At 52.2% G+C, this 26,234-nt stretch overlaps 3 protein-coding genes across 6 annotated transcripts; 2 read left to right on the forward strand and 1 right to left on the reverse strand.

The window, feature by feature from the left end:
* Nucleotides 1-288: 288 nt before the first annotated feature.
* ndrg4 (NDRG family member 4) lies at nt 289-17,149 on the forward strand. 4 transcript variants are annotated; one of them, XM_053886652.1, is made up of 18 exons: nt 289-351; nt 444-534; nt 1,653-1,814; nt 2,799-2,837; nt 6,082-6,187; nt 9,312-9,432; nt 9,503-9,565; nt 9,629-9,689; nt 9,786-9,872; nt 9,937-9,993; nt 10,071-10,174; nt 10,960-11,013; nt 11,089-11,140; nt 12,930-12,977; nt 13,058-13,093; nt 13,206-13,257; nt 13,340-13,378; nt 14,511-17,149. In XM_053886652.1, exons 2-18 carry the CDS (start codon nt 457-459, stop codon nt 14,663-14,665), a joined length of 1,314 nt encoding a protein of 437 aa, XP_053742627.1. In that variant the 5' UTR covers nt 289-351; nt 444-456; the 3' UTR covers nt 14,666-17,149. The 4 variants fall into 4 exon arrangements, with proteins under 4 accessions (XP_053742627.1, XP_053742628.1, XP_053742629.1 ...); XM_053886653.1 differs by lacking the exon at nt 13,340-13,378 and having other exon boundaries at nt 290-351; XM_053886654.1 differs by lacking the exons at nt 289-351; nt 444-534; nt 1,653-1,814; nt 2,799-2,837 and adding an exon at nt 4,481-4,642.
* LOC128771304 (olfactomedin-4-like) lies at nt 16,886-21,234 on the reverse strand. The gene is made up of 7 exons (XM_053886656.1): nt 21,177-21,234; nt 19,811-19,936; nt 19,523-19,741; nt 18,874-19,018; nt 18,468-18,704; nt 18,233-18,401; nt 16,886-17,716 (listed from the first exon to the last, which is right to left on the reverse strand). Exons 1-7 carry the CDS (start codon nt 21,228-21,230, stop codon nt 17,242-17,244), a joined length of 1,425 nt encoding a protein of 474 aa, XP_053742631.1. The 5' UTR covers nt 21,231-21,234; the 3' UTR covers nt 16,886-17,241.
* On the forward strand, nt 20,327-26,061 carry si:ch211-194m7.4 (olfactomedin-4). Its single transcript, XM_053886657.1, has 4 exons — nt 20,327-23,278; nt 23,352-23,564; nt 23,618-23,750; nt 23,851-26,061. Exons 1-4 carry the CDS (start codon nt 23,048-23,050, stop codon nt 24,693-24,695), a joined length of 1,422 nt encoding a protein of 473 aa, XP_053742632.1. The 5' UTR covers nt 20,327-23,047; the 3' UTR covers nt 24,696-26,061.
* Nucleotides 26,062-26,234: the final 173 nt, after the last annotated feature.

Here is a 26,234-nt window from a genome sequence, read left to right on the forward strand (position 1 = left end):
CACGACTCCTCAGCTTCAGTCGGGAGCATTCAAGTTACACCAGAGACTCTCTGAGCTCCTTTTTTGTCCGGACCGACGTCTCGCAGCAGCTCGTGTCGAGGATGTCATGATGTCGAATGAGCTGAGCCAGATGACAAAGCTCTCCTCTGACCTGTGGGTGTCCTCTCTCAACGGTGGTCAGAGAATCACAGATACAAATGAGCGATGCAAAAAAAAAAAAAAAAGAGTTCTTTCAGGCGGTCATAATGTTTTGGCCGATGTGCGTGTCACTGCACTCCCTCCTCAAAACCAGTTCCGACCGGTCGTGTGTGAGACCCGGCTCCCTCCTCGGATCTCTGATTCCATCTTCAGGTTTGGTTGTCTCCGCGGGCGACGCTGCGTGTCTGACGTGTCGAGCTTCACCGCTAACCTCCGCTCTGTCTCTGTTGCCATGGCGATTGCAGGTTGCTGTTTAGGATGGCTGGAATGAAGGAGCAGCAGATCACGGAGGAGAAGCCGCTGCTGCCTGAGCCCAAAGGAGCGGACGCAGACATGGTCAGTGTTTCTGTCGACGGATGTTTGTGCTGCGATTATTTCCAGCGACGACGCGGCGCTAACCGTGTTAGGAGGAGATGACAGATGCTATTAGATTAGCTGGCGAGGACAAAGAGAGGCGACGAGGATCCACCGGGCTCCTTATCTCGCTCAGCCTCCTCTGCTCAGGGGAAGAGAGGGAATCGAACCGGCGCGCTCATGTTTGTTATGCAACACCACCCTCTCCTCACAGAGGTCCACACTATTCATTCATTCATCTGTCTTCAGGCTCTCGCAGGCAAAGCAGGTCATCACATTGGAGTCAGTCTGGAGAGATGCAGGTGCTCCTGCTGTCTGGTCCTGGGTCTGTCCTGTGCTCTCCTCCCACACGGCAGTGCACAGGACCAGGGAGACCTTCTCCACTGATGAACAGCAGCAGCTCTCCTCCAGCTATCTTGCATCATTCCTCACATTCCTTTGCATGTCTCGCTCTGACTGCTGAACTTAGAGATGTTCTTCAGGCTGGGTGGTCACTCCATCTGCTCTTGGAGCTGCCCTCTGATCTCCTGTCGGCCAGGCATGCTTTCAGAAGGTGGTGGGATCTTGGGAGTCCATGATAGTCCATCTCTTGGTCCACTTCATGTCCTTCTTTACACCCAGTTTGTGATCACCTCCGTGCTTCACGCTGCGGTGCAATCCTCAAGGTCCACCTTGTGAACCGTCTTACTTCACCTTATGGTCCATCAGTCTCGTCATCCTGTGTATGATCCACTTCATGCTTCACTCCCTGGGCTCCTCAAGGTCTGCCCTCTGGTCCATCATGTAGTCCACCTTGTGGTCCATCTCAGGCTACGACTCTCTCTCCACCTCCACTTCATAGTCCATGAAGTGGTCCTTCTCATGGTGCGCAGCTTGTTCCTCACCGTCCAGGTCAGCAACACAACTTCTCCCTCCATCTACATGTTGGTTCACTTCATGCTCAGCCAGATCATCAAAGTCTTGATGGCCTCCATGACCAGCAGCACCAGCCCAGTAACCTGACCTCGGCAGGGAGGGTGGTGCAGCCGTTTGTGAGGGTTGTGAGCCTGTTGGTGTCACGGCGTATTCCAGGTCACTGACAGCGCTGTCCTTCACCACAGCAGGACAAGTCAGAGGAGGCTTCAGGAGAGGCTCCTGTCACTCCCACTCCTGCTCCGCCCAACAACACCTCCTCCACCACCAACCGCCCCCTTCACCGCTGGCATGTCATCGCTCGGCACTGGCTGAAGCAGACGCGCCGCCGCGCCACCGGGGTCCCGTCGGTCAGTGGAACACACACACACACACACACACACATTCACGTTTGCTTCGCTGTTTCTGTGGGGACCTCTCATTGACGTAACCCTCTCTCACCCCAATCCTAACACTTTAACTTACTTTAAACTAAACTTGAACCTCCAAAGGATAGATGCTTAAACACACACACACACTCACTGAACACGTCATTCCGGGAGAAAAAAAAAAGAACCAATTTAAATATGAAATGTTTTTAATCAACTGTTGCAAAACAATTCCGGAAATGACGCTGTTATTGTCGTGTTGACTGACAAACAGTTCTGGGGTTTGGTTAAACCCCTGCACGAAAAGACGTCTCTGTTCACCCTCTCGTGGCCAAGATGAGTAATGCAGCGAGTCACCATTAAACGCGGCGACGTTTATTATGAATATTAATAATGACATCAATAAGTATCGTGCTCTCATGGTGAGGGAAGCACTCGCCTCTTGACTCCTGTAAACCTGCATAACACATCACAGCTCATGAAGCTCCAATGGAATATTAGAGAGAACGTGAACACGTTTGTGTTCTTTTCTTTTCAATCTTTAATGGGAAAAAAAACGATCAAGTTATTTTTTTTCTAATTGATTAAAAATGTTTCATTTCTTGTATATATTTCCGTTTAGTTTAATCTTATTTTCTGCCTCCTGGCGACCGTTTTTGTCACTTTGTCGTGTCAATGTGAGGAAAGTACATTTTTAGAAAGTATTTATTTATTAAATAGCATATTTTAATTATTCAATTTCAAGTCTATTGAAACACAGCGCCACTATTCCAACTGAGCACTAGGTGGCGCTCTCTGATAATCATGCGGAAAAGAGCAGCCAGTCATGCAGTTCGCCCTCCTGTGGCCAGAATAAGCGCAGCAACTGCGAACGTCTGCAGAGAGACGGTACATGTGTGAGCTGAGTGAACTTGTCTGCGACTCTGTGCCAGTGAGATGCTGACGCCGCTTCATGTGTGTCTGCAGGAGAGCTGCGAGCAGCTGATGCCCCCTGGAGACTGGAAGGTAAGATGGTCTCTGATCTCTGTCTCTTGGCTCAGCTCTTCTTTGTTGGCGGTGTTTGGTCGTACGTGGCGCCTTGCCTCGACAGGGAAACACGCTGGCTTGTGCTGCGTTGTTGCTTGTGGCTCTGACGCTTCAGACCATCCTCATGACGGCCATGATGACCGCTAACAAGCGAGAGGCGCTCGGCACCTGCTCCCAGGATTATTGAAGTCCCTTTGCTTCTCACCTCCGGCTCACACCTCTGCACAGCTGCGACTTCTCACATCACAGCGACGCTGGGCTTTAATTGGTAGCTGTTAGATAACAATGACAAGCATCTGTCAGACAACTCCTCACACTCTTTCCTTTTCTCTGTCGTTTTTTCTTTTCTTTTTTGTGCACATTTTTAAATGTTGTTTTGTAGTAGTTGACTCTACATTTCTTTCTTTTCTTTTATATTCATTTAGTAATTTATTTTTGCCTCGCCTTTGATTTTTTAAATGACTTTCAAGTGCATCACATTATCAATTTTTTTTTCTATTTTATTATTTCTATTTATTCTTTTTTATTATTGTTATTTGTATTCTTTTTTAAATTACATTTTTGCAAGATTATTTTTTTCCAACACTGGCAGAGATTTTGTCATGAGATTTTTCCTAATCCAGATTTTTATTTATTTATTTTTAGCTTTAGTTTTTATTACGTTTGAGCACTGCTCTGTCACTTTATTGCTCATTTATTGTTCTGAACTTGGTCCTATTTGCTGACCTCTTTTAAATGTTTTGACCTTTTATATTCACTAATAACTGTCAGGTTCCCCTTTTTCAATGAGGTTTTTGTTTTACGTTGCTCTTTAATGGTGGATTCATTTTTGTAACGGTTGAATAATCAATCATTTTGTTTCACTCTGTCAACTCTTTTTTAAATTCAGATTTGTTCTCTACCGTCCATATCTTTAGGTCCACGAAAGGAGGGAAAATGTATGATTTTCTGATCAATTAATTATTAGTTTTTTGTTTTTGTTTTTCTAATTTTGGGGCCAGTGTGTTTGTCCATGAACTACTGTGATGCTCCAGTGTTTTGTTTTTCTTTCTTCTTTGTTTTACCTGAAAACATTTTGTGGCTCTCTCGTGCCTCTCACGCGGCCATTTTCTTGCGCTCAGTTGGGTGTGATGCTTGACTAGCGCGACGCCCCCACTGAGCTGCAGCCAGCCTCCAGTGTTGACCCTGAGGTCGTCCAGGTGTGTCAGCACTGCTGACCCTCCTTCAACCTGAACTCTGTGTGCTCAGTCAGCCGCCATCTTGGAGCATGGCAGCCAACTTCAGTTCTCCACAGTCGCCTCGACTCTCCTCGACTCCGACTGGCTCCCTGAAGTTCTGATTTCAGTAGCTGATGGGTCACAGTTCTCCTGCTCTCACGGTGGGTGTGAAACGGTGGCAACATCGCAACACGCTGCTCTCTTGCGCCCCTCATGTGGGATCAGGCGGCTTCAGCTTCGGCTCCGCAGGCGGTCGTAATGTTTCGGCCGCTGGTGTTGATTTTGTTGAGGAAGCATCGGTGGTGCTGATGAGAGCTGACGCTGACAGATCACAGCTTCACTCCGGTGTCGGGGCGCCTGCTCCTCTCGGCCAATCGTCTCTCGCCACTGTGGCTGCGAGGAATGGGGCGGGGGGAGGAGGGGTGAGGAGCGGTGTAAAAGGGAGGGAGGGAGCCCAGGCTCAGCAGACAAAGACACTGCAGCATCCACACGGGCTCTTCAGCAGGTCTGCTCCCTCCTCTTCATCGGCAACAACACAGCTCAGCCATGCCCGAGTGCTGGGACGGGGTGAGTCTGTTTCTAATCCCACCTCCTCTTCCTGTAATCTGCACCTGAAACCCCAATATTGGGTGTCCGGGGGGGGAGAAATGTGCTGCGTCAGGAGACAACAGGTCGCTGACACACTGACACACTTCAGATGCCGAGGCTGCAGGCGGACACACACACACACACACACACATCAGGAGTGTGGCGTCTCAATCTGTAGATAATCCAGAAACACTCAGGTGCGTTGGCATCCGCGAGAGCTGTGTGCGCTTTTATTTTGAAGGGTTGTTTTTCAGGGTTGTGTTTGCCTTCTCATGTTTGCCAAAATGTTTGAGATCAGGATCACACTTGTAAACGCTGAATTATTAGATAATCCGCTCAGATTAACGCCTGAAAGATGAGCTGCGGTGATGGAGGGATGATGTTGGTGCTGCTGCAGAATATTTGGCAGCTTCCTCTCCTGTTTTGGTTCCTGTGCCGAGTGAGAGGCGAGCGAGCGAGCGAGCGAGCGAGCGAGCGTGCGTGCGTGCGTGCGTGCGTGCGTGCGTGCGTGCGTGTGTGTGAGGAGATGCTTCTCTGGATGAGGATGGACGGAGGTGAAAGCAGGAGGATCAGCTCTGTTTATGTACCAGCACCGAGTGTGTGATTGTGTGTGTGTGTGTGGGATGCTTGTTTATCCTGCTATGTTGGGGACCAATTCTTGACAAAACACTATCCTTCTGGGCACTGTATGACATTGTGGGGACATTTGACTGGACCCCACAAGGTTTTTCCTAAATTTGAGGGGGAAAACTTCAAAATAACTGGGTTCCAGTCTGGTCCTGGTTCAGATGAGCCATGTGTTTAGGGGGAGAGGCTGGGGAAAGGGTGATGGCCAGGAGAGGTCCTCACAATGTCCCCACAAGGATAGAAAACAAAACCTGTGTGTGTGTGTGTGCATTGCGCAGCACAAATCAACCTCCATTTTAAGTTTGGCTGCGTCGCCGACAAAATGTGGGTCAAGTTTGTTTCATCAAATATGCAACTCTTTTCATCCAATCACATCGCGGCTGATTCTAAAATTAGAACCAGCCCATCATCAAATATCCACAGCTTCATTTCTAAATATGATCTGCTGTTGTCGGGCACATAAACATGTCATTCAATTTTGCTTTGGGAATTTCACGAAACGATATGTTTTTCATTTGAATAACAGTAACTATAGTGTGGTCCTGAGTGCATGTGTTCATGTTTCACTGCGTTAATAACATGCGGTGAAACTATTTTTCATTTTTATCATGTGGAATAAAATGCTTTTCTTCCTCCTCAGCTCATGTATTTATACTGTTCAAATACTGCTTATTAATAATGACAGTGTAGCGAGTAATTGTCGCTGTTGTGGTGAACAGCAGCAGGGATGGAAACAAGTGAGGGAAGTGGGTTATGACCATGTCATGAACAGGCTGTTCTGTGTCTGTCAGGAACATGATGTGGAGACTCCATATGGGATGTTGCACGTGGTCATCCGCGGCGCTCCGAAGGGAAACAAGCCGGCCATCCTCACCTACCACGACGTGGGACTGAACCGTGAGTGTGTGTGTGTGTTTGGGGCGGGGGGCCTCATAACCTGTTTGGTATCATTCGTGTGACCTCACTCGCGTAGGTTGAGCCAAGAAGCTACAGCAGGTGGCGCTACAGACGTGGTGTTTTATCATAACAGTAAGAACTGGAGCTACTGCTGATGATGTAGCATTTCTTTCGGCGAGAAGAGACTCTTCATTGAGCGTCCGCCGCAGTCGTCGACCAAATTCTGAGGTGGAGGTCTCCTGCACCTGGAACAGTGATGGTGCACTGCGAGACATGAACCAGGAAGAGTAAATTCATATTTACATCCTGTGGCTCCAAAATGGAGGCTCTTTCTGAGCAGGCTCATAAGGTGCTTAGTATTAAGACGTCGACCTAATCTCCTTAATAAGCCCAGTCCCGGAGTCAGTCTGCACATGGGACGCGGCGGCAGCTGCGGAACACGAGCCATGAAGAGCCGAAAATGAAAAGGGGAACATGAGAAAAACCAAATCAGAGAAGATGTGGAGCGAGGATGAAATGTAGGTCAGAAAAACATCCCGGTGCTGCGGAGGGAGGGAGAGAGGGAGGCGGGGCCGGCGGCACTGCGGCGCTGCACGGGCGCGTGTGAGGAGGGGGGAGGTGAGAAAGAACAGCAGCAGCAGCATCGTCATCATCAGAGCCGATCGGTTCCGCTGCATGACTGCACACATTTGACCTTCAGAGCTGCACGCTCGGCTCCGTCCTGCTCCACAGTGCACACGCGCAGTCGGCTGGGCTCTCGATGGGAGGCTCAGAGGAAGCAGCTCCTGTGGTCATGAGCTTCACCTCTCAATCTATCTCAGGATGTTTACCTGAGTCGCGTTGTTTCTGACAGTCACGCAGTAACTACCATCTCCATGTTGACGATCCTACCATCGCAACGCTCACTGCGATCACAGTCTTTCCTATTACCCTGTTTGCTACGATGTTTCCTGCCCTCACTCTTCACTGTGTTTACCATGTGTCCTACGTTGACGACGTTTACCGTCACAATGTTATCCACAATTGCGACTACGATCACGATTTTTCCTACCAACACGATGTTCACTATGATCACTGAGTTCTGAAGACAACCATGTTTACCACAATATTTCCTCCAATCATAATGTTCATCTCATTGGCGTCTTCTATGTTCGCGATGTTTTCCACGATCACAATGTTCCCTTGGATCATGGTGTTTCTTACGGTAACCACGTTTTCCACGGTCACATTTCCTATGTTCATGACATTTCCTTCCATCGACTTTACCACGATTGCGAGGTAACTACGATCATACAATATCTACTTTTTTCTTCCCTATGTTCATGTTTTCCATTATCACATTGTCCATTACGATCACAATGTTTTCTATGATAACCTTTCCCATGATTTCATATGATTATGATGTTCACAACGTTCCCAGCAAGACATTTTCCACCATTTTGATTTGGCACTACGATTACGGTCTTTTCTACGATCGACGTTGACGACAGCCTTGAGGTTTATGACACAAGAATTTCAATCCCACTCATGACCTTTATTACAAACACAATGTTTTCACAAGCTCGATGGCCAGGGAGAACTTCACTATGGTCACGGTGGTCTCGCGTCACCGGGGTGTGCTGGACTATGTTCTCAGAGGTTCACGTCACGATTACGACTCTCAGACACGGCTGCAGTTCACGTCGATTTCTGACGCCGCTCAGTGTCTTCTCAGTTTTGTGAGTAACACCAGAATCCAAAATCGAACTGTTCAAAGTGAAAACATGAACGGCCTCGTCCTAAATTCCCCCATGGTCTTTGCTGTAAAGACTCACACCGAGTGTCTAAATTTAGCCCCGACAGACCCACAGAGTCTTGTTTAAGAAAAGGAGGTCGAAGATGAACCTGAGGTGAGCAGCGGCAGCAGGGGAGGAAGAGAGAGTGAAGCAGGAGAAAGTGGGTCACAAAGTCTGTGGGAGGGCATTGAGATGCTGAGTCAGGGAGCCCTGACAGAACCTGGACCGACTTCCTCCTCCGACCTCACGTTGCTTCTCTCCGGCCCGACACGACAGCGAGGAGCCAGCGCAGCGCTGCTGGCAGACCCAGATGTTAATTGGTCCGTTTAATGAACCCTGGAGGACAGATGACGCTACTGCACGACTTCTCTGCTCAAACTAGGGCAGCGGGGGAGGGAGGGGGAGCGATATTCATAACACGCTGCCGCATTGATCTTTTTCTTTCAAGCTTCTGGAGAGCGGAAGTAAATCCTCAGTGAGTCACTCCAATAAATCCTCTCCTGAAATATCGCGCAGCTCTTCCCGGGACCAAGTTGGTTCTCGATTTCACGAGGGATCCTCAGAGAACGTGACCATCTTCTCACCGAGAGTGAGTCATCTGGTCGGCAGAAACTCTGCGCCATCATTTACCGCCAGCTCATTTTTGGGAGGTCCGAAAATAAACGTGAGCAGAATAAGCGAGGAGCACGTGTGTTGGAGGAAAACTGATGAGATGAGAACTCGGGCAAGTCTGATTCTGACTGCAGGCATGAAGGAGAGCCTCCGTTCTCCTCAACGTCCTCATGGAGGGAATTTCAGCCCAAGAGAACTTCAGCTTAGTCACCACAGCTTTTTATAGAACGTGGTTTCGGTGGCTCGACCCAGATTCTGGAAGGGTCAGGGAGAAGATCAGCCATGGTCCATCCTGAAACCATGGTTCTCAGGATGTCCTGTCCAGGTTGGAGATGAGATTCTCCTAAGAATCTCATCTTCAGAGAATGTCATCTCCACCCTCCACAAGTGAGTGGAGTGTGGAGATGGACAGACAGATCTTCAGTCACAAGGAAAGAGCTGAGCCAGAAGGCCTTTCACCTGTGGTCACCAGCTTTGGAGTGACCTAGAGATCAAGAGTTTCTGTGTCTGAAGCTCAGTTAGCCAGGAGAGACTCAGAGGAGAACATCTGCTCCTCCAGGATGAGACAGTTGAGGTGGCTCCTGTCAGGAAGTCCAGGATTGGCATCACCTTTCATCTAGAGGCTGCTGGCGACTTCTCCTCAGAAGAAGATGGACAAACAATATGACAATGGCTGATGACAAAGATCTGAGATCTGCACACATGAGACGCTCATCTCCTCTTCCGCTCGTCCACAGACAAGCTCTGCTTCAACACGTTCTTCAACAACGAGGACATGCAGGAGATCACCAAACACTTTGTGGTCTGCCACGTTGACGCTCCAGGGCAGCAGGTCGGAGCTTCGCAGATGCCACAGGGGTACGAGACCAGACGGGACGTGACTGAGATGATCCGATGTTAAAGTTCCTGGTTTGGTTTCCCTCCGCAGGTACCAGTACCCCACCATGGACCAGCTGGCCGGGATGCTGCCCACCGTGGTGCAACACTTCGGGTGGGTGCTTCACTCTCAGACCCCAGTTGAGTCTCTTTAGTGACGTGTTCTTCAATTGTTTAGCTTCAAGAGCATCGTGGGAATAGGAGTCGGCGCCGGAGCGTACATCCTCGCCAAGTTTGCCGTGAGTGCTGTCGGCCATGTTGGATTCTCTGTTCGTTGTCTGACACGATATTTACCAGAAGAATGTTTAACCGCGGGGTGAAATCCTTTTGTGCAGCTGATCTTCCCCGACCTGGTGGAGGGATTGGTCCTGCTCAACATTGACCCGAACGGCAAGGGCTGGATCGACTGGGCCGCCAGCAAGGTAGGCGTCCTGGGGTCCAACCCGGGTGTGAGTCTTGCTCTTCATCTCTTCCTCTTCCCTTCAGCTGTCTGGACTGACCAGCACTCTGCCCGACACTGTTCTGCCACACCTGTTCAGTCAGGTGGGTTCTGGTTCTGGTCAGGTTCTTTGGTCCAGTCTCAAAGCTCGAGTCACTGAGGTGTGTTTGTGCGATCGCAGGAGGAGCTGATGAACAACACAGAGCTGGTTCAGAGCTACAGGCAACAGATCAACAACAACATCAACCAGTTCAACCTGCAGCTCTTCTGGAACATGTACAACAGGTGAACAGGCACCACACACACTCACACAAAACACACTCACACGCGTGTAAAGTCACGTCATACACCTGACAATGTACTGCATGTATCAACTCATCCAGACTGAAGATGTGTATGGTGTTTCCTACCATTACAATGTTTCCCACGATCCTTATGTTTCTCACAATCCCAATGTTGCCTACGATCACTGTTTCCTGCGATCACGATGTTTCCCACAATCCCAATGTTGCCTACGATCACGATGTTTCCAGCAATCGCAATGTTTCCTGCGATCACGATGTTTCCCACAATCCCAATGTTGCCTACGATCACGATGTTTCCTGCGATCACGATGTTTCCCACAATCCCAATGTTGCCTACAATCGCGATGTTTCCTACGATCGCGATGTTTCCTGCGATCACAATGTTTCCTACGATCACGATGTTTCCTGCGATCACGATGTTTCCTACGATCATAATGTTTCCTGCGATCGCAATGTTTCCTACGATCACGATGTTTCCTGCGATCGCAATGTTTCCTACGATCACAATGTTTCCTGCGATCGCAATGTTTCCTACGATCACGATGTTTCCTGCGATCGCAATGTTTCCTACGATCACAATGTTTCCTGCGATCGCAATGTTTCCTACGATTGCAGTGTTTCACACGATTGCAGTCTTTCCTAGGATCCCGAGCTACGAGCTAAGCTACGATCTTGAATTCTCTCACAATGTATTAGTTGACATGGTTGTCGTTGTCTCACAACATCTAGTAACGTCTCAGTAAAGTCCCCAAACGTATCTTTCAGTCGGAGGGACCTGGAGATGAACCGTGGTGGGGCCCTCAACGCCAAGACTCTGAAGTGAGTTGAAGAGAGTTCCTGTGGACGGGAAGGATTTGGATTTTTTTTGTGAGACTGACGGTTGAACTCCTGCAGGTGTCCTGCGATGTTGGTGGTGGGCGACAACGCTCCGGCTGAGGAGGGCGTGGTGAGTCCTGCCGTCTCTCCTCACACGCGGTCAGTAGCTCCGCGACATTCAGAGCCTGAGGCTTGGTGTGGCGCCACAGTCCTGTCCTGTGGGCCGCATCACACCTGAGTACCGGGCTACAAGGTTTGGAAGTGGAATCTGGAGATGAGATTCAGTTCAGAGCGGATGTGTAAAAAAAACGCTGCTGTTCAGCGCAGTGACTCAACAGAACCAAAGTAGGTCACAACAGTTCTGCTGCGCTCTTCAAATTCCTGCCACCCTGAGGATTTGGCTCCATCTGTGGATGTGCCATCATGCATAGGTGTGTGTGTGTGTGTGTGTGTGTGTGTGTGTCCGTGTTCTCCCGGGGCCAGATGGCGTCTCTCTCTCGCCGCGGTTCCGTCGATCCGAGTGGCCCAGATCGCTTCTGTTTCCGCGCCAGTTAATCTGCCGCCATGCTCACGGCGCTCCTGTCAGAGTTTGGAGTCGGACTCCAGAGAGCGCGGCGCCATGTGGGAAAAACAAAGTTGGTTTTAGTGGAAGCGACAGAAGGAGGTCACGTAAATATTTCACGTCAGCGACTGCGTTTATCTCACTGTGAATTATTCAGGCGGGAACCGTTTCAAGCGCCGTCACGTCTGAATCGGGCGCCGCGCCGCTCTTCACCTGGCGTCTATTTTTACTCGCAAAAAGCCTTTCTTTTTAAAAAAGTCAGCTTTTTGAAACAAATATTAAGAAATGAAACAAGGGGTTTGATTCCCTGATGCGCCATGGAGAGAGTTATATTTTATTATTATTGTATTACTTTTCACAGTTGAATTGACAACCATATCATTATATTTTTTAATTTATGATAGAATCGTAACAATAATATTGTAATAACTATAATAATATGATGAGAAACTGAAACTTTGACTGAAAAATATTTTTCACCAATAATTATTTCCAAATTGATGTTGTTTACTTATGAAAGGGCAAGTCATTATTGTTTTAATACAGATTTAGATAGAATAATTTCCATCAGAAAAATGTGTTTAACATGGTGAGAATAATCAGCCAACATCAAGAATGATTTAATGTTATAATCCATAATTGAATCATGGAAAATAATATTTGTCGTGACTAAATCTGAAATATATTTGTAAGTTAATAACATTTCAGAGTAAAATAGTTCAAGTGAAAATAATTGCTTTTAAGCGTGATTTATTTAATTATTGATTTTTAATGGATGTGTTTGTTGTATCTTCAGCTGTAGGAAAGATCTTTTGCTGAAGGCTCCATGCGCTCGCTGTCATCATTTATTGATTTTGTCGAGAACGTCGCCTTCACTCCTTGTTACCAATCAGTTCAGTCCAGATCCCGTTTCGGTTATGGTGGAGTCACTGGGAAGCTGCAGATGTATGGATTGTTCGGCGTGAGAGAGGCAGGAAGTGTCTTCATGTCCGTGCTGCTTGTTGGAAGCATGATGTTCTGTGAGCGTGTGGACTGCAGTGGAGCGGACTGGAGTGACTCATCGCTGCAGCACACTGCAGTAACTGGGTCACACACACACACTTCTACTGCTTCCTTTGTGAGGACCTCTCATGACCCTCTCAGCCTGAACCTAATGAACCCCGATTGTAACACCCAGTTATTTTGACATTTTAATCTTCTAAGTGAGACACGCACACACACACACACATCTTGACGAAGCTGGAATATCCAACGTGTCTCCAGACGAGCTTGTTTGTACGGGTCCATGATCCGGGTCAGGAGACTCTGGTCCGCCCTCCGGCGCTCACACTCACACACACCCTCCTTGTGCTCACAGGTGGAGTGCAACTCCAAACTGGACCCGACCAACACCACCTTCCTTAAGGTAGCTCACCTCTCTGCTGAAGCCTTGATCAAGGCCGGCGCTGTGCGCGCATGTCTGACTGCTTGTCCTCTGCCCCACAGATGGCGGACTCAGGCGGACTCCCCCAGCTGACGCAGGTACCCCTCCTCCTCCTCCTCAAACCCCCGACCCCTCACCCCAGCCTTCCCCGCCCCGCCGCCGCCACCACGGCCCCCAATAGTCAAAATAATGTGAGCTTGTCTTTTCCAGCCGGGAAAGCTGACGGAAGCCTTCAAGTACTTCCTGCAGGGGATGGGCTACAGTGAGTACGCTCCCGCTCTTCAGGCTCTTCAGATGAAATGACGTGTCCATTAACGTTCCCTCTGTCTCCCTCGTTCTCTCAGTCGCGTATGTGAAGGATCGGAGGTTGAGTGGAGGGCCAGGTACTTCCTCCTCTCCCATTCACCTCTGACCTCCTCTCAATGGTTTTGATTTCGTGGCAGCGGCCTGGTGGCGTCTGTCCCCGACTGCCTGTTCTGTTTCTGCTTGTTTTTGACCAAGTGATTTTTCCTTCGGTGGAAAAATATGGTTTTGACTGTCATCCCCATCATCGTCATTGCATGGCCGCCCGCTAGCGCCGCCACCGTTACGGCCCCGCGACAGCAAGGAATAGACCACGCCCCCCCACCCCAGCTAGCTGAGCGCCCGCTCACATGAGCTGCTGAAGCACCAGGACCACAGCAGGTCGGGTTCTGACCCGACTCCAGGCTGTGACCCTCCTGAGGCCCCTCCCCCGCAACTCTGACGTGTCCGAGCTGGGTCCGACAGCCGGTCCGATGGCGTCCGGCTGTGGCCTTGAGAAGGAGCGTTTGAAGACCACAGTTGGTGACGGGAAGTTGGGCGTAGCTACTTTTCTGGCTATTTTGAAGCCAAGGTCAGGGCCAAGGTCAATGTCAGGGTTAGTCCATCAAGGTTGTGTCTGTGTTGTTGTCTGTCATCACCGCTTCCCACCCATGACTCTGTAACTGGTTCTGAAAACAGCTGGAGGCCATTTTCTTCGCCCTCTGTCATGACCGCTACACTAGCTCCGCCCACTTCCTGGTCTCCAACTGTGCTCTGAAAATGCTGTCGGCTGCAGCTGCGCGTCTAGTCTTGCAGTCGAGACCACCTGACCCGAGACCACAGTCTTTAGAGACCAAGACCAAGACCAAGACCATGACTGTGACCGAGTCGAGACAAAGACCCATGAGGGGGTGAAACCAAGGCCAAACTGAACAGGAAATGAAATCTTCCAAGTCCGACGTCTATTCAGTTTGTTCTGGGTCTCGACTCGGTCCTGGGTTTGGAGGTCTCCACTTGAAGACTCGCTGCTTCTGGGCCGACGCCGCTCGCCTAGGGATGATAAGACGACATCAGAACCTCATTTCCTTTTGGTTTCCGTGGCCTGCTCCTCTCACCAGCAGGTCCTCCTTCATGAGCATGTTCTCCAAATCCCCCCCCCCACCCCCACCGCTCATCCGCCGCCGCCGCCACCACACTAAACTGTTCTCGCTTCTTCTCCCCCCCCACCCCCAGTGCCCTCCGCCAGCATGACCCGCCTGGCGCGCTCCAGGACCGCCTCCCTGACCAGCGCCAGCTCCACGGAAGGCTCCCGCTCGCGGGCCTGCACCCACTCGGACAGCACCGAGGGGGTGGGCGCCGTCACCCACACCATGGAGGTGTCCTGCTGAAGGGTCCGCGAGAAGAGGGGCGGCGGGAGGATCCCAGGGGGAGACCAGCGCGAGAAAGAGAAGCGCTTTGGCCCCGAGTCCCCCGTCTGCCATGTCCTCCCCCCTCCAGTGTAAAATACCACATGTATTGCTACTAACCCCCCGGACCCCCTATATTCACCGTCAAGGCGCCCCAGTCACCCAGCACTTAAAGATCTAGACTTACTTCTTATAGTGTCTGACTTGTGTTTGCTAAGTGTCTCCTTGTTCTTTGGCTGAGTCTTTTCTCCCCCCCCCCCAATCGCACCCCCACCCCAAACAAAGGACAACAAACCACTCAGCAATATTCAGAAACGTGCTGCTGTTGATGATGCCATGATGAAGGAATAGTCAGGGTCCAGAGGGTGGCGCTAGGCGGTCCGGTCCTGGAAGCTCTGTCAGAATCTCTCCCAGTCCAGAATTGACCCAGCGGCAGGGGAGCGCAGTGTCCGCCGCACTTGTAGAACCGTAGAGCTTAGCGTTAGCCACGAAGCGTTGTGCTCATTTCAAGCTGCTCTTTTTGCAAACGTAAACATGGCATCATCTGCATACACCAGCGTCTCGCCATTATTCCAGTGATTCTCCAGGCGCCAAGCTAACTGTTGCGCAGACGTGAGGCGCCGCCACCTCGCTACGTTTTAAGATGCCTTTGATGTGCTTTTCACCTCCAAGATAAACATCTCGCTCTACTTTCACCTGACGGCTCAGCGCGGCCGCTTGTGATGTCACACTTTTTCATCGGAAGCTCTGTGTGTTCCATACAACAAAAGTAGAACGAGTCGTCATGCTGCTCCAGAACTGCAGTGCACCTGGTGGGGACGCTGTCCTCATCCACAGTTGAAGTTATCAGCCGTGGAGCTGCATAACTTCCAGGGTGAGGCGCCCACAACAACACTTGCTGAGGACTAGCGTCTGCGCGAGATTCGCCAGCAGCATGCGGCCGTTGTGTTCTCTGGTCCTCGCAGCAACTGTTTCACACCGACCGCCGTCCTGAGCCGCCGTGTTTGTGCTGAAGGCGTCCGTGTTTCCACGTCAGCGCAGCTCTCACTTGTGTCGTAACCGTAGGCTAGTGGCTGTGCATGCATGCGAACCTTAGCGTAGGCCGGTCCGGCGTAGCGAGACCACACTAGCACCTTCACTCGCGCCTCAGAAGGAGAGTCTGTTCCGGGCGGTGCTTCTCGCCAGAATCGGCTTCTCGTGGTCTCTAATGCGACAATCAAGCTCAGATCCAAACCAAACCAGACCAGAGGGGTCGAGGCAGGACTCTGTCGTCGGCTCAGCTCCCTCACGTCATCCAGCCCTTCTTCAGTGGATGTACCAAAGCCCATGCTAGGGCCCAAAGCTGAGTGCGTAGATCATCGTCGCTTGTGTTTTATCGTGCAGTGAAGCATCGTGTTCTTAGAAACCTTAGTCCGCCTGCTGCCACTTCAATTCTGGACTTCTGAGTGCGCCACAGCGCCCCCTGGTGTCTGAATCCTTTCACCTCCCTGAAACTACTTTTGCTTTCCAACACTTTGTCGAGACCCCGGTCAGCCTGTAGGGGTCGGGGCTTTTTTGGAGCCATTTGGGCACCAAGCTCAGAATGTAGGGAAAAACCCAGCGCCCCCAAAACATAAAACCCCGCCCCCTCAAAAAATACGCAGCGCCCCGACTCCCACAGGCCGACACACCCCACCCCGAAGGGCTATCAGCGTTTGCTTTCTTCTGGAGCACCAGGGGGCGCCACTGAGAGCGATTCTGCTCAGACTCCAGAAGGCTGGACCTTTGGATTGTTTTGGTGAGGCCAGATTAATGTGAGGGCCTGGGACTGTATTACACACAGTATTACACTTTAGATCTGAGGAAGAATAAGGGTTTTGTTTTTTTGTTGAAATGATAATATTTGAATCGTTCCGTGCCAAATGATGTCGCTCATTAGCTAAAAAAGAAAACTATTCAGGGGAAAAATGAACCATTGGATGACTCCGACTCGGTCCCAGGTCCGGACGTTCCCGGGGAAAACCCGGCAAACTTTCAGCGGGACCCGGTTTCTCTTGTGAATTTTCTGCCGTTCCACCCAAACAGCTTGGGGGCTCCTGAATGTATCGTCCCTTCTCCTGCAGTGCTGTACAGTATTGTCGCCCCCCCCCCCCCCCTGCCCCCCCCCCTCACTCTATGGTTTGCACACCCTCCTCGCGACGTTGAACCCGCGTCGCTCTTGTAGATACCTTTGGTTTGCGCCGGGCCGATGGGCCCGGTTCCTCCTCCCGGTCCCACATGTGATGGGCCCACCCTCTTACTGCCATGATGATTTGTATTTCAGCAATAAGTTGTTATGGTTTCTCTTGGGGTTTCATATTGTGAGTCTTCCCGACGAGCTTGTTTGTGTTCGCCACTCTAGACTCCGGCCGCTTCGTCGTTCCGATGTGCAGATGTAAAGTTTCATTCTGTCTGTGTAACAGTGACTAATAAAGAGTACGTGTTCCACGCCCGCCTCCCTCCCTCCCTGGCTCCGTCACGGCTCACGTTTGACCTCAGACCACGGGTTTTTCTTTGCCACTTTATTTCCGCCTCTCGCCTCACTGCAACTCCTCGGTGTCCTGCTCCTGGATCCCGTCCCGTTGGAACAGAGCCCTGTAGGCCACCATGTTGCCGTCGCAGTAGGCGTGAAGCATCCGGTCCATGGGGCTGTAGTTGAGGAAGAAGATGTTGGTGGACAGCTTCTGGATGAAGATCCCCACGTGGAAGTTCTCCGCTCCGGTCGCCGTGTCGTACGAGTAGAAGATCTCCTCCAGGTGCTTGTCCACGTAGCGCGTGGCGTAGAGGACACCGCACACCACGAAGGTGTTGCTCACGCTCTGCTTGAACACGGAGGTGACCCAGGTGCGGCCCAGCGCCGGCGGCTGGCCTGCCTCCACCTTGGACAGCACCATGTTGCCAAAGTGCTGTTTGGTGGTGTAGACCACCCAGACCCCCGACTCATCGGTGGCCAGGTCCAGGTCGGTGTGTTGGTAGCACTCGTCCAGGTGGCAGAAGTTCGCTTTGGAGTTGTACCTAGAGAAGAACGGCAGTCAGAGGCACGGTACCGTCCTGTTGGTGTCGCTGAGGAGAAGACAGGAGGCAGAGCTGGAGGTAGCAGAGATGAAGATGCTGAGCTTCTCTCTGGGAGTGAGAGCAGGATGATGATAGGATCAGAGGGACAGCACATGTGCTCAGGTGTTTAGGAGACCAAGTCAGAGAGGCTGGATGGAGATGGTTTGGACATATACAGAGGAGAGAGAGAGAGCCAGTACAGTGGTAGATGAAGATGTTGAGATGTTGGAACTGCCAGGCAGAAGGTGGAGAGGAAGGCCACAGAGGAGATTGATGGAGGTGGTGAAGGAGGACATGAGGAGGTTTGGAAGTTTGAGAGAAGAGGAAGCAGAGGACAGGGTGAGATGGAGGAGAACCATCCGCCGTGGCCACCTCTGAAGGGAGGAGCCCAAGGAAGACTGAAGCGCTGTGTTGTTAGAGCTGGAAGCAAGAAAGAGCCGCGGCAGCGCCCCCCGGTGGCGGCACAGTGAGCCGCACCTGGTGTCCTCCGGCAGCCTGACGGTGGAGATGTCTTTGGTGACGAGGTCCAGCCTGCAGACGGTGCCCTGGTTGTAGCAGTTGTAGTAGAGGGCGCCGGCGAACAGGACCACATTGGGACCCTGGATGGTGTTGGTGGTTGGGTTGGAGGCGTGAATCTGGACGTTTCCTGCGGGAGGTGACGGAGGTCAGAGGTCGGTGGTGGCAGGTGCGAAGCCCTGCAGCTGGTGCTCACCAGGGATGCTGACGCCCACCGTCAGGGAGCTCAGGCTGGAGTACTGCCGCACGTAGTTGGCGTACTTGTTGCTGGAGGTCATGGGGACCAGCCAGTACCAGCTCTCCTTCCCCTCCTGGGGCCTGGGGTCGCGACCCCACGCGCCCACCTTGTAGGAGCCTGGGTACTCCCCCGCCGTCTGGATTTTGGCGGTGGAGACGTTGAAGAAGTGGCCGTGAGGACATGTGGCCGCCGCGCCTGAAGACCAGGGGCTCAGCTTCAGACTTGCACTTCAGCTCAGGCTAAACCAGGCTTTCACGGGTCGCAGTTTTGACCTTCTCTCTCTTGTCATTCTGACCAACTCAGGCTCACACAAAAACGTCTCCTTCCAACTCCGGAGTCTGAGCCTGGCGTGTGCCGGCCTCACCTGCAGGGGGCGCTGTGGGCGGCAGGTGGCCGTTCCTGCACTGCTCCAGGTCTCTCTTCAGCCGCTCGTTGTCGCTCTGCCTCCTCACCTGATTCTCGGTGTCGAACTGCTCCAGAGTCTTCAGCTCCGTGGTCAGTTCCTGCAGCTGAGAGAGAGAGAGGGAGGAAGCTGGCGGCGCTGTGGTGCAGTGCGCAGAGGCGGCCAGCAGGTGTCACCGCGCCACTCTCTCCTCTCCAGCGGAACAGTCTGCAGCCTGGTCACTTCTGACTCCAGAGCTCACACCTGAGGTCGCTGTCAATCTGAGCCTTCCTAGTGATCAATTCCATCCCTGCACTCGACCCTCTGACCTCCTGTCTCAGAGTTTTGACCTTTGATCTCACAGGTGAGCTGCATCATGAAAGTTGTCAGCCTTGACTCCCACAGTTCTGCATCAGCCTCTGTGCGGAATCAATGAAATGACAACTGTGTTTCTTCAGAGCAGAGTTTCTGACCTTTGACCTCACCCACCACTGAAACACCCCTGAGCTCTGTCAGAACCTGGTGGCAGCGGAGCGACTGACGCGTCGCCTCCGTCTGACCCCCAGTTGGTCATGTGACTCGAGCCGAGTCCAGACGTGTCGCGGAGGAGGAAGACGGACGCGGGCGCTACCTGCTGGCCGGTGTCGGTGATGAGGCGCTGGCTGCCCGTGGTGGTGCTGTTGAGCTGGTCCACCAGCTGCTGCAGCTCCTGCAGCTCGTTGTGGATGAGGATGAGGCTGAGCAGTCCGTACAGGTCGCCGTCGTCCTCGGCCTCCAGCGTGGCCATGTCCCCCAGCAGCTGCGGCAGGCGGCGCTCCAGGCCCAGCAGCAGGCTGTCCATCTGCACGGCCTGGCGGGTCGGAGGCGGGGTCAGAGGCGGGGCCAGAGGCGGGGTCAGGCGGCCCGGCCGGGGGCTTACCTGCTGAGGGCTCAACTTGCTGGCGCAGGTGGCGGCGGCGCTCCTCAGCGAGGCGAACTGCTCGTGAGGGAAGGAGCGCTCTATGTTGAGCAGATCACACACACACTCATCCTTCGCTTCCGCGTCCTGGAACAGACAGAGCTCCACATCCACAACGTGTTCTCACACAATTGAACCATATCCATGGATGTAAACCTCGACACACGTTTCATAGAAATCAGTAGTGTTTTCCCCCAATCCTCCAGAGGGGGCGCTGTGCCCCGCCTGGATGAACCACCCGAGTCAATGTGCGGCGCGTCACACCAGGTCGAAGCTGCGCTCTGTAAGAGTCGCTCGTGATTGGTCTGTACCAGGCACAACCCGCGGCTCTTTCCCCAGCTTCATGCGGCTCTTCACCAAATGGTTTTGGTCAAGTTGCTGTTGAGACGGTGGTTTATACAGGAAATAAGACGTAAAAGTAAGAGCTATTCCGGCGAAACGTTGAAATGTTGTTGAAAGACGTTGACTTGCTTAACTTTGAAACGTCAACAACCTCGCCGCACGTGCTCCAAGCCGGGGGGCGGGGCTCGGAGCAGGTTCAGTGGCGATGTGAGTGGTGGTCCTCAGACTTGGAGCGTCCTCAGATCCACCATCAACACCACTGACAGGACTCAGTTCCACGTTTGACTCTGTCCTTCCCTCAACTAAAGGTCTGGCCTGTGTTTCACCTGTGACTCACTGTTGATGGTGGTGAGGTCCGTCGAATTCAGTGGAGTGAAGATGAGAGGCTCCAGTCTGCAGCGTGGCTCACACACACACAGACCGGGGCCACGTTACTGGTGGCAGGAGTCACGTCCACAAATAGAGTCAATAAAGACAAATCAATGGCGCAGACATTTCTATCTATGCCACTTGATGTTTCCAGGAGGATCAGGGAAAAAACACATGCACAAGAGACACACGCTGGACGTGAAGCAGCAACCTTGTGACACACAGGGATGAGCTGTAACCACTACACTGAGTCACATGACCATGGCAACCTCGACCGATCACTAGGTCCCTCCAAAACAAAACCTAGGGAAGCACTGAAATCTGTCTCTTTCCCAGCAGAAACATGAACGAATAGCTGAGGCACAGAGGTAGAGCAGCAACAGCAGGAGGAGGGTGTTGGAACACAACACTTCCTCGAACTGAACCCAGAGAAACATCCTGAACATTCACGTCCTAATCTGGCTTCATCCCAGGGTGGGACGGGGGGCGCGTCCTGGAACCAGTCTGGTAACAAACCGCGTACACGGTGATGGACCGAGGCTTCACCATTTCACCAGAGTGGCCTTTAGCTTCAGCCCAGACTCAAGCAGAGGCTTCAAAGGAGGCGCGACCTGACCTGGTGTGAGAGGGCGACCGAGGTCCAGAGCAGGACGAAGACGTGCGGCTTCATGTCCGGCGAGTGACAGGCTGCAGATGAGAGCAGGCTTTTAGGGCTGAGCCGCCTCCCTCTGACGGCAGCACTTCCCCTGCACACGTCCTCACCAGCCACAGCCCATGGACGTCACACACCTTTCTTCTTTCACACTTCAGAGCCAAGTTTTTGACCATCAGTTTTCTAGACGTTTTATTGACATCATGATGTTTTTTTCTCTTTCATTCATGTTTCTTTCATCTGACTCCCAACCCTCGGCCCGATGGTCCATTTCTGTCCTCTAATTTACATATGTTACATAACATTTTTTTCTGAAATGAATATGTTCCTCACGTTTTTCTTGTTTTTCTTGTTACTTAGAAAACACACGAAATATTACCATACTGTTGGGAAATTCTAGAAAGGGAGGGAGGGAGGCGAAAAACAGCCTAAAATAGAGAGAGAAGTGGCGTCTGATGGGTTTAGCGCCGGTCTCTCACCAGGTCCAGTTTCCTCGCACTGAAGCTGAGTTCACTGGCTTTAAACGGCCAATGAATCACTGGGGTTGTATCTGTTCTGAATGGTTCTTCTAGGACCATCTTCTCAGCAGCAGAGTGGCCAGTCATGTTTCTGCTGTTAGCATGTTGCCGAGCCTCTCCAGAGCCTCGGAGCTTCTTCTGAAGTGCGGGATTCATTTGCCATGAGTCGTGAGTCGTGAGTTAACTCAGCCTCGGTGCGATTCATTGGGATTCATCTGTATGAAATGTGTGAAGCTGCGGTCCAGAAAGCCTGTTCATCTGGGTCAGATCAGGCCCTGGTTCTCACTCCAACAACCTCGGACCCTCCAGCTCAGGGACACGGGGGCTTCTCTTTGTTTCTGCGTTCCAAAACCGTCCAGATCTTTTTCTCAGGACCGTCTCACCGCGTCCGCTCCTGCGGCTCGATAATCCAACTGGGTTCAACAGAGAGAGCCTTGCTGCCAGCAGGAGGCCCAGACTCTGAGAGGCCCCGCTGGACTCCAGACTCTGAGGTCGAAGGCTGAACTCTGAAGGTCAACCCAGAACCTTCTCTGGATCCAACAGGATCCTTCCAGCTGTGTTGCACTGGGTGTGTGATCGCGGGGGCAGCCGCTGAGGCAAAGCAGTCCAGCACCCTCCTCACTGAGGGGAACCACTGGGGTCCTGGGCCGGCCCCGGGGCCTCCTCCCATCTGAACGCTGAGCCTCGCCTGGACGACGGAGCTTGTCTCGCTCCACCTCAGGATAGTCACGTGACGTCGTGTGAATCGAGCCGAGTCAGCAGAAGTTCAACCTGAGTTGAAGTCCCAGCTTGCGTGGACAGAGAAGTCCAACGCGTGTTTTCCGTGGGACTTTCTGAGAGCCGGAGATTTCACTTCTGTTTTTCTGATCCAGGTGGTCAATGCTTCTGCTTCACGCACGGTGTTGCCGCGGCAACGGCAGCTTGAAATAGCACGTCAACCGCCGCTCCTGCTTCTTTTGGAGGTCAACCTCTCCTGCGAGTTCAGAGCGCGACGTTTGAGCCACCCGGCCACGGCGCACCACAGGCCGGCGACAGCGGCGCCGACGCCGGTCGTCTCACCCTGCTATTGTGGTGGAGGATGACACTGCGGTGGCACTAATTTTGGTGTGGAACGGAAGTCTAATTTGATGATGAAGCTCTTCACTGCACAGATTTCCCAATCGGAGATTGGCCGGGAGATTTTGGTGAAAAAGAGGAAACGTGAGAAGTTTCACTTCCGCCACGGCGGGCGCTGACTCACTGCTGTCAGAGCCGTGACGCGAGGCGCAGGGCTGGGGTCTGCAGCTGCTGCTGCGCCTCCTCACTGCTGCCTCAGACATGTCTGCGCTGCCCACGCTGCTGCTGCTGCTGCTTCACCTGGGCTCCTCGCGGAGCTCCTCAGCCCAGCCGGCTGAAGGGGCGGCCGTGCGGGTCATTGGTCACCAGAGGTCCAACGCCTGCCAGTGCAGAGTCAACGCCAGCATGTGGCTCTTCCCCGTCACGGCGTACGAGGCGACGCTGCAGAACGCCAAGTCCTGCCAGGCGACCCTGGACAGCGTGGAGGAGAAGGTGAGGCCTTTCCTTCAGGGAGGAGAAGGTTCTGGACAGAGCATCTCCAGACGTCTGCCCTGTTCCTCTCCAGGTCCAGTTGTCGGGTCAGCTCCTCCCTCAGATCCAGGCTGTGATCCACAACGTGACGGCCCGACTGCAGCCCTTCCAGTACCTGAACGACGGGGGCCTCTACACGCACTTGGCCCTGCAGCTGCTGGGCCAGGAGCTGAGCGAGCTGGATGCCAACATCGACACCATCCACAGCCAGCTGAAGAACGCCCAGACCGGGAAGCTCCGCAAACAGGTCGGCCCCGAGACGGCGGCGAAGTGAGGTCGCTGACGCCTGTGCTCCTGCAGGTGGCCAAACTGCGGCAGGACGTCGACCGGATGCAAATCAACGACATTGTCAACATCAAGACGGTGAAGGAGAAGATGCGCTCCCTGAGGAACCGCGCCGAGTCCTGCAAGTCCATCCCCAAAGACTTCAGAGGTGAGTGAGCGTAACGGATGCTCGCCGCCGCCGCGCCTGAGCCCCCCTCCGCCGAAGCTCCTGCCCCTCAAACTGCTGTCTCCCGCCTCTCGTCTCTCAGTGCAGACTCAGAGATGCGTCAAAGGTCTGCTGAGCAACATCAGCGAGCCGGTGGTGACCAAGGTCAGCCCGTTCGGCAAGAGCCTGGTGGCGGGCTCCTGGGGCAAGCAGGCCATGCAGGACAGCCCGCTGGAGAGCAGCAGCTACTGGGTCCAGCCTCTGACCAGCAGCAACATCTGGGGCAACACCGTGCGCGTGTACCCCACCCTGGCCGACTTCCTCACCTCCACCAAGCACAACGACTACAACTTCGCTCCCTCCAACAGCCACCCTGACGCCAACGAGGGGCCCAACGCCGTGCTGTACGGCGGCGCCCTCTACTACCACTGCTACCGCTCCAACAAAGTCTGCCGCTACGACTTGGCCACCAAAGCGGTGGTGCGCGTGACCCTCCCGGGAATCGAGGTGGGCTACGGCAACAAGTTCCCCTACTGCTACTACGACTGCCGCGACAACAGCGACGTGGACCTGGAGGTCGACGAAAGCGGGCTGTGGGCGCTGTACGCCACGGCGGGTAACCACGGTAACCTGGTGATGAGCCGGCTGGAGTGGCACGGCAAGGAGAAGACGCTCAACGTCACTCACACGTGGGAGACCAGCCTGTTCAAGAAGTCGGTGAGCAACGCCTTCATGGCCTGCGGCGTCCTCTACGCCACTCGCTACCAGAGCAAAGTCAGCGAGGAGGTCTTCTACGCCTTCGACACGGCCAGCGGCCGCGATGACAACACGCTGTCGCTGCGCATGGAGAAGGTCTCCAACGGCATCGCCAGCGTGAGCTACAACCCCACCGACCGCCGCCTCTACATGTACAACGACGGCTATCTGCTGGCCTATCAGACTAAGTAGAATCGGCCGCGTGGCAGCAGAAAAACATCCCAATTTTTCACTGTCTTCACCCTCAACTTTGAGAGGTGACTTGCTTTAATAAAAAAAAAAAAAAGATTGAGAAATTGAGTTTTGTATGTTTAGATTTCCTGGGACTTTTTAGGACCGATATTTTCACCGATATCAATTCTTTATGATTTGTTTGTTTCACACAAGAACACAGATGATCCTGACTAGCAAAGGTCAAAGGTCGTGCCCATTCACAGCACAGTCTGGCACAAAGGTCATGTGAAGAAGTGGGGGGGTGACCTTTGACCTGTGCTAGCCTTGACCTTTGACCTGTCCTGTCTTGTGTATTTTGTGACACCACCATCACTACTTCATCGGTTTGTTTTAAACTAGGTGTTACTGACTCTCTGTCATCGCGACACCAACAGTGTGTGTCGGTGGCGTCGCCCTCTGATGACATCATCACGCTGCCTCAGGTCAGATGGAGGTTCTCAGAGCAACTTTTCCTCTGTGTCACTGCCTGATGCGCTCCGCCGGAAACTACGGGATGGAACCAGAAGTTTCTGGCGCATGTTTTACCAACTGACCTTTACTGGTAAGCGCATGCGTCCATGGTTTTATCGCGCACAGGCGATGTCTTTTAACTCATTAAGAGTCTAGATTAAGAAATTGTATGTTTTATATGATATTCTAGTTTTGTTTTTTCTTGAATCCAACAACATAAACGGACTCAAGCGCCGCTCCACGGTCGACATACACCTCATTCGGGGCCAGATGAGCTCAATATGAAACCAATCCCAGGAGAAATGTTTCCCACACACTCCGTACTGTATCGGAAGCCGTGCACAGCGCAGGTCAAATGTACTGGAGGAGTTTGATATTATTCATGATTCAATAATACTGGGTTAAAAAATGATGAAGACGGATAGAAACGTACAATCTCCAGACTACAATGACAAATGTTGAATTATTTTTTGCACTTGATGTTGGTTATTGTTGATGCACATATAGAATGCAGTCACTGCATTATTCATTTCACTGAAGTACATCGTAGAAAACCTGATTGTATACGTGTAATAATATGGAAAAAAGAAAGAAAATGAAAGGAAATGCAAAATTGAAAACCATATGGAAGAAAAAAAAATCATGGTGTCTGTGAGGGAAACGTATTATTTCACAATACGTTCACCATGTTTCCCAGCTCCGGTCAAATGTTCTTCGTTGATTTTCAGCTTAAATGTGATCAGGCACCTACGCATGCGCGTAACAATGTATCATTTCCAGATTTGCTGGTTACATATTGACTATTTTAACAACTATTAAAAAAACCCACAACTTTACATGTTATAATTAATAAACACAATTCGTAGACCTTGCGCATGCATGTTTCTAATATCCGGTTCCAGTCCTGGAACTTCCGCTGAACCAGATCAGGCAGGAGGACCACATGAGGCAGGAGGACCACATCAGGCAGGAGGACCAGATCAGGCAGGAGGACCAGATCAGGCAGGAGGACCACATGAGGCAGGAGGACCAGATCAGGCAGGAGGA

The sequence above is a fragment of the Synchiropus splendidus genome, chromosome 14 (genome assembly GCF_027744825.2).
Source record: "Synchiropus splendidus isolate RoL2022-P1 chromosome 14, RoL_Sspl_1.0, whole genome shotgun sequence".
In the NCBI taxonomy this organism is placed as follows: Eukaryota; Metazoa; Chordata; class Actinopteri; order Syngnathiformes; family Callionymidae; genus Synchiropus; species Synchiropus splendidus.

Coding starts and splice junctions, on each gene's coding strand:
- ndrg4 (XM_053886652.1), top strand. CDS start 457: ATGGCTGGAATGAAGGAGCAGCAGATCACGGAGGAGAAGCCGCTGCTG. Junction 9,433..9,502: donor GCTTCGCAGATGCCACAGGG/GTACGAGACCAG, acceptor TTCCCTCCGCAG/GTACCAGTACCCCACCATGG. Junction 9,994..10,070: donor TGCCACACCTGTTCAGTCAG/GTGGGTTCTGGT, acceptor GTGCGATCGCAG/GAGGAGCTGATGAACAACAC.
- LOC128771304 (XM_053886656.1), bottom strand. CDS start 21,230: ATGAAGCCGCACGTCTTCGTCCTGCTCTGGACCTCGGTCGCCCTCTCA. Junction 19,019..19,522: donor TCACCGACACCGGCCAGCAG/GTAGCGCCCGCG, acceptor TCTCTCTCTCAG/CTGCAGGAACTGACCACGGA. Junction 17,717..18,232: donor AGGCTGCCGGAGGACACCAG/GTGCGGCTCACT, acceptor GTTCTTCTCTAG/GTACAACTCCAAAGCGAACT.
- si:ch211-194m7.4 (XM_053886657.1), top strand. CDS start 23,048: ATGTCTGCGCTGCCCACGCTGCTGCTGCTGCTGCTTCACCTGGGCTCC. Junction 23,279..23,351: donor TGGACAGCGTGGAGGAGAAG/GTGAGGCCTTTC, acceptor GTTCCTCTCCAG/GTCCAGTTGTCGGGTCAGCT. Junction 23,565..23,617: donor CCGGGAAGCTCCGCAAACAG/GTCGGCCCCGAG, acceptor GTGCTCCTGCAG/GTGGCCAAACTGCGGCAGGA.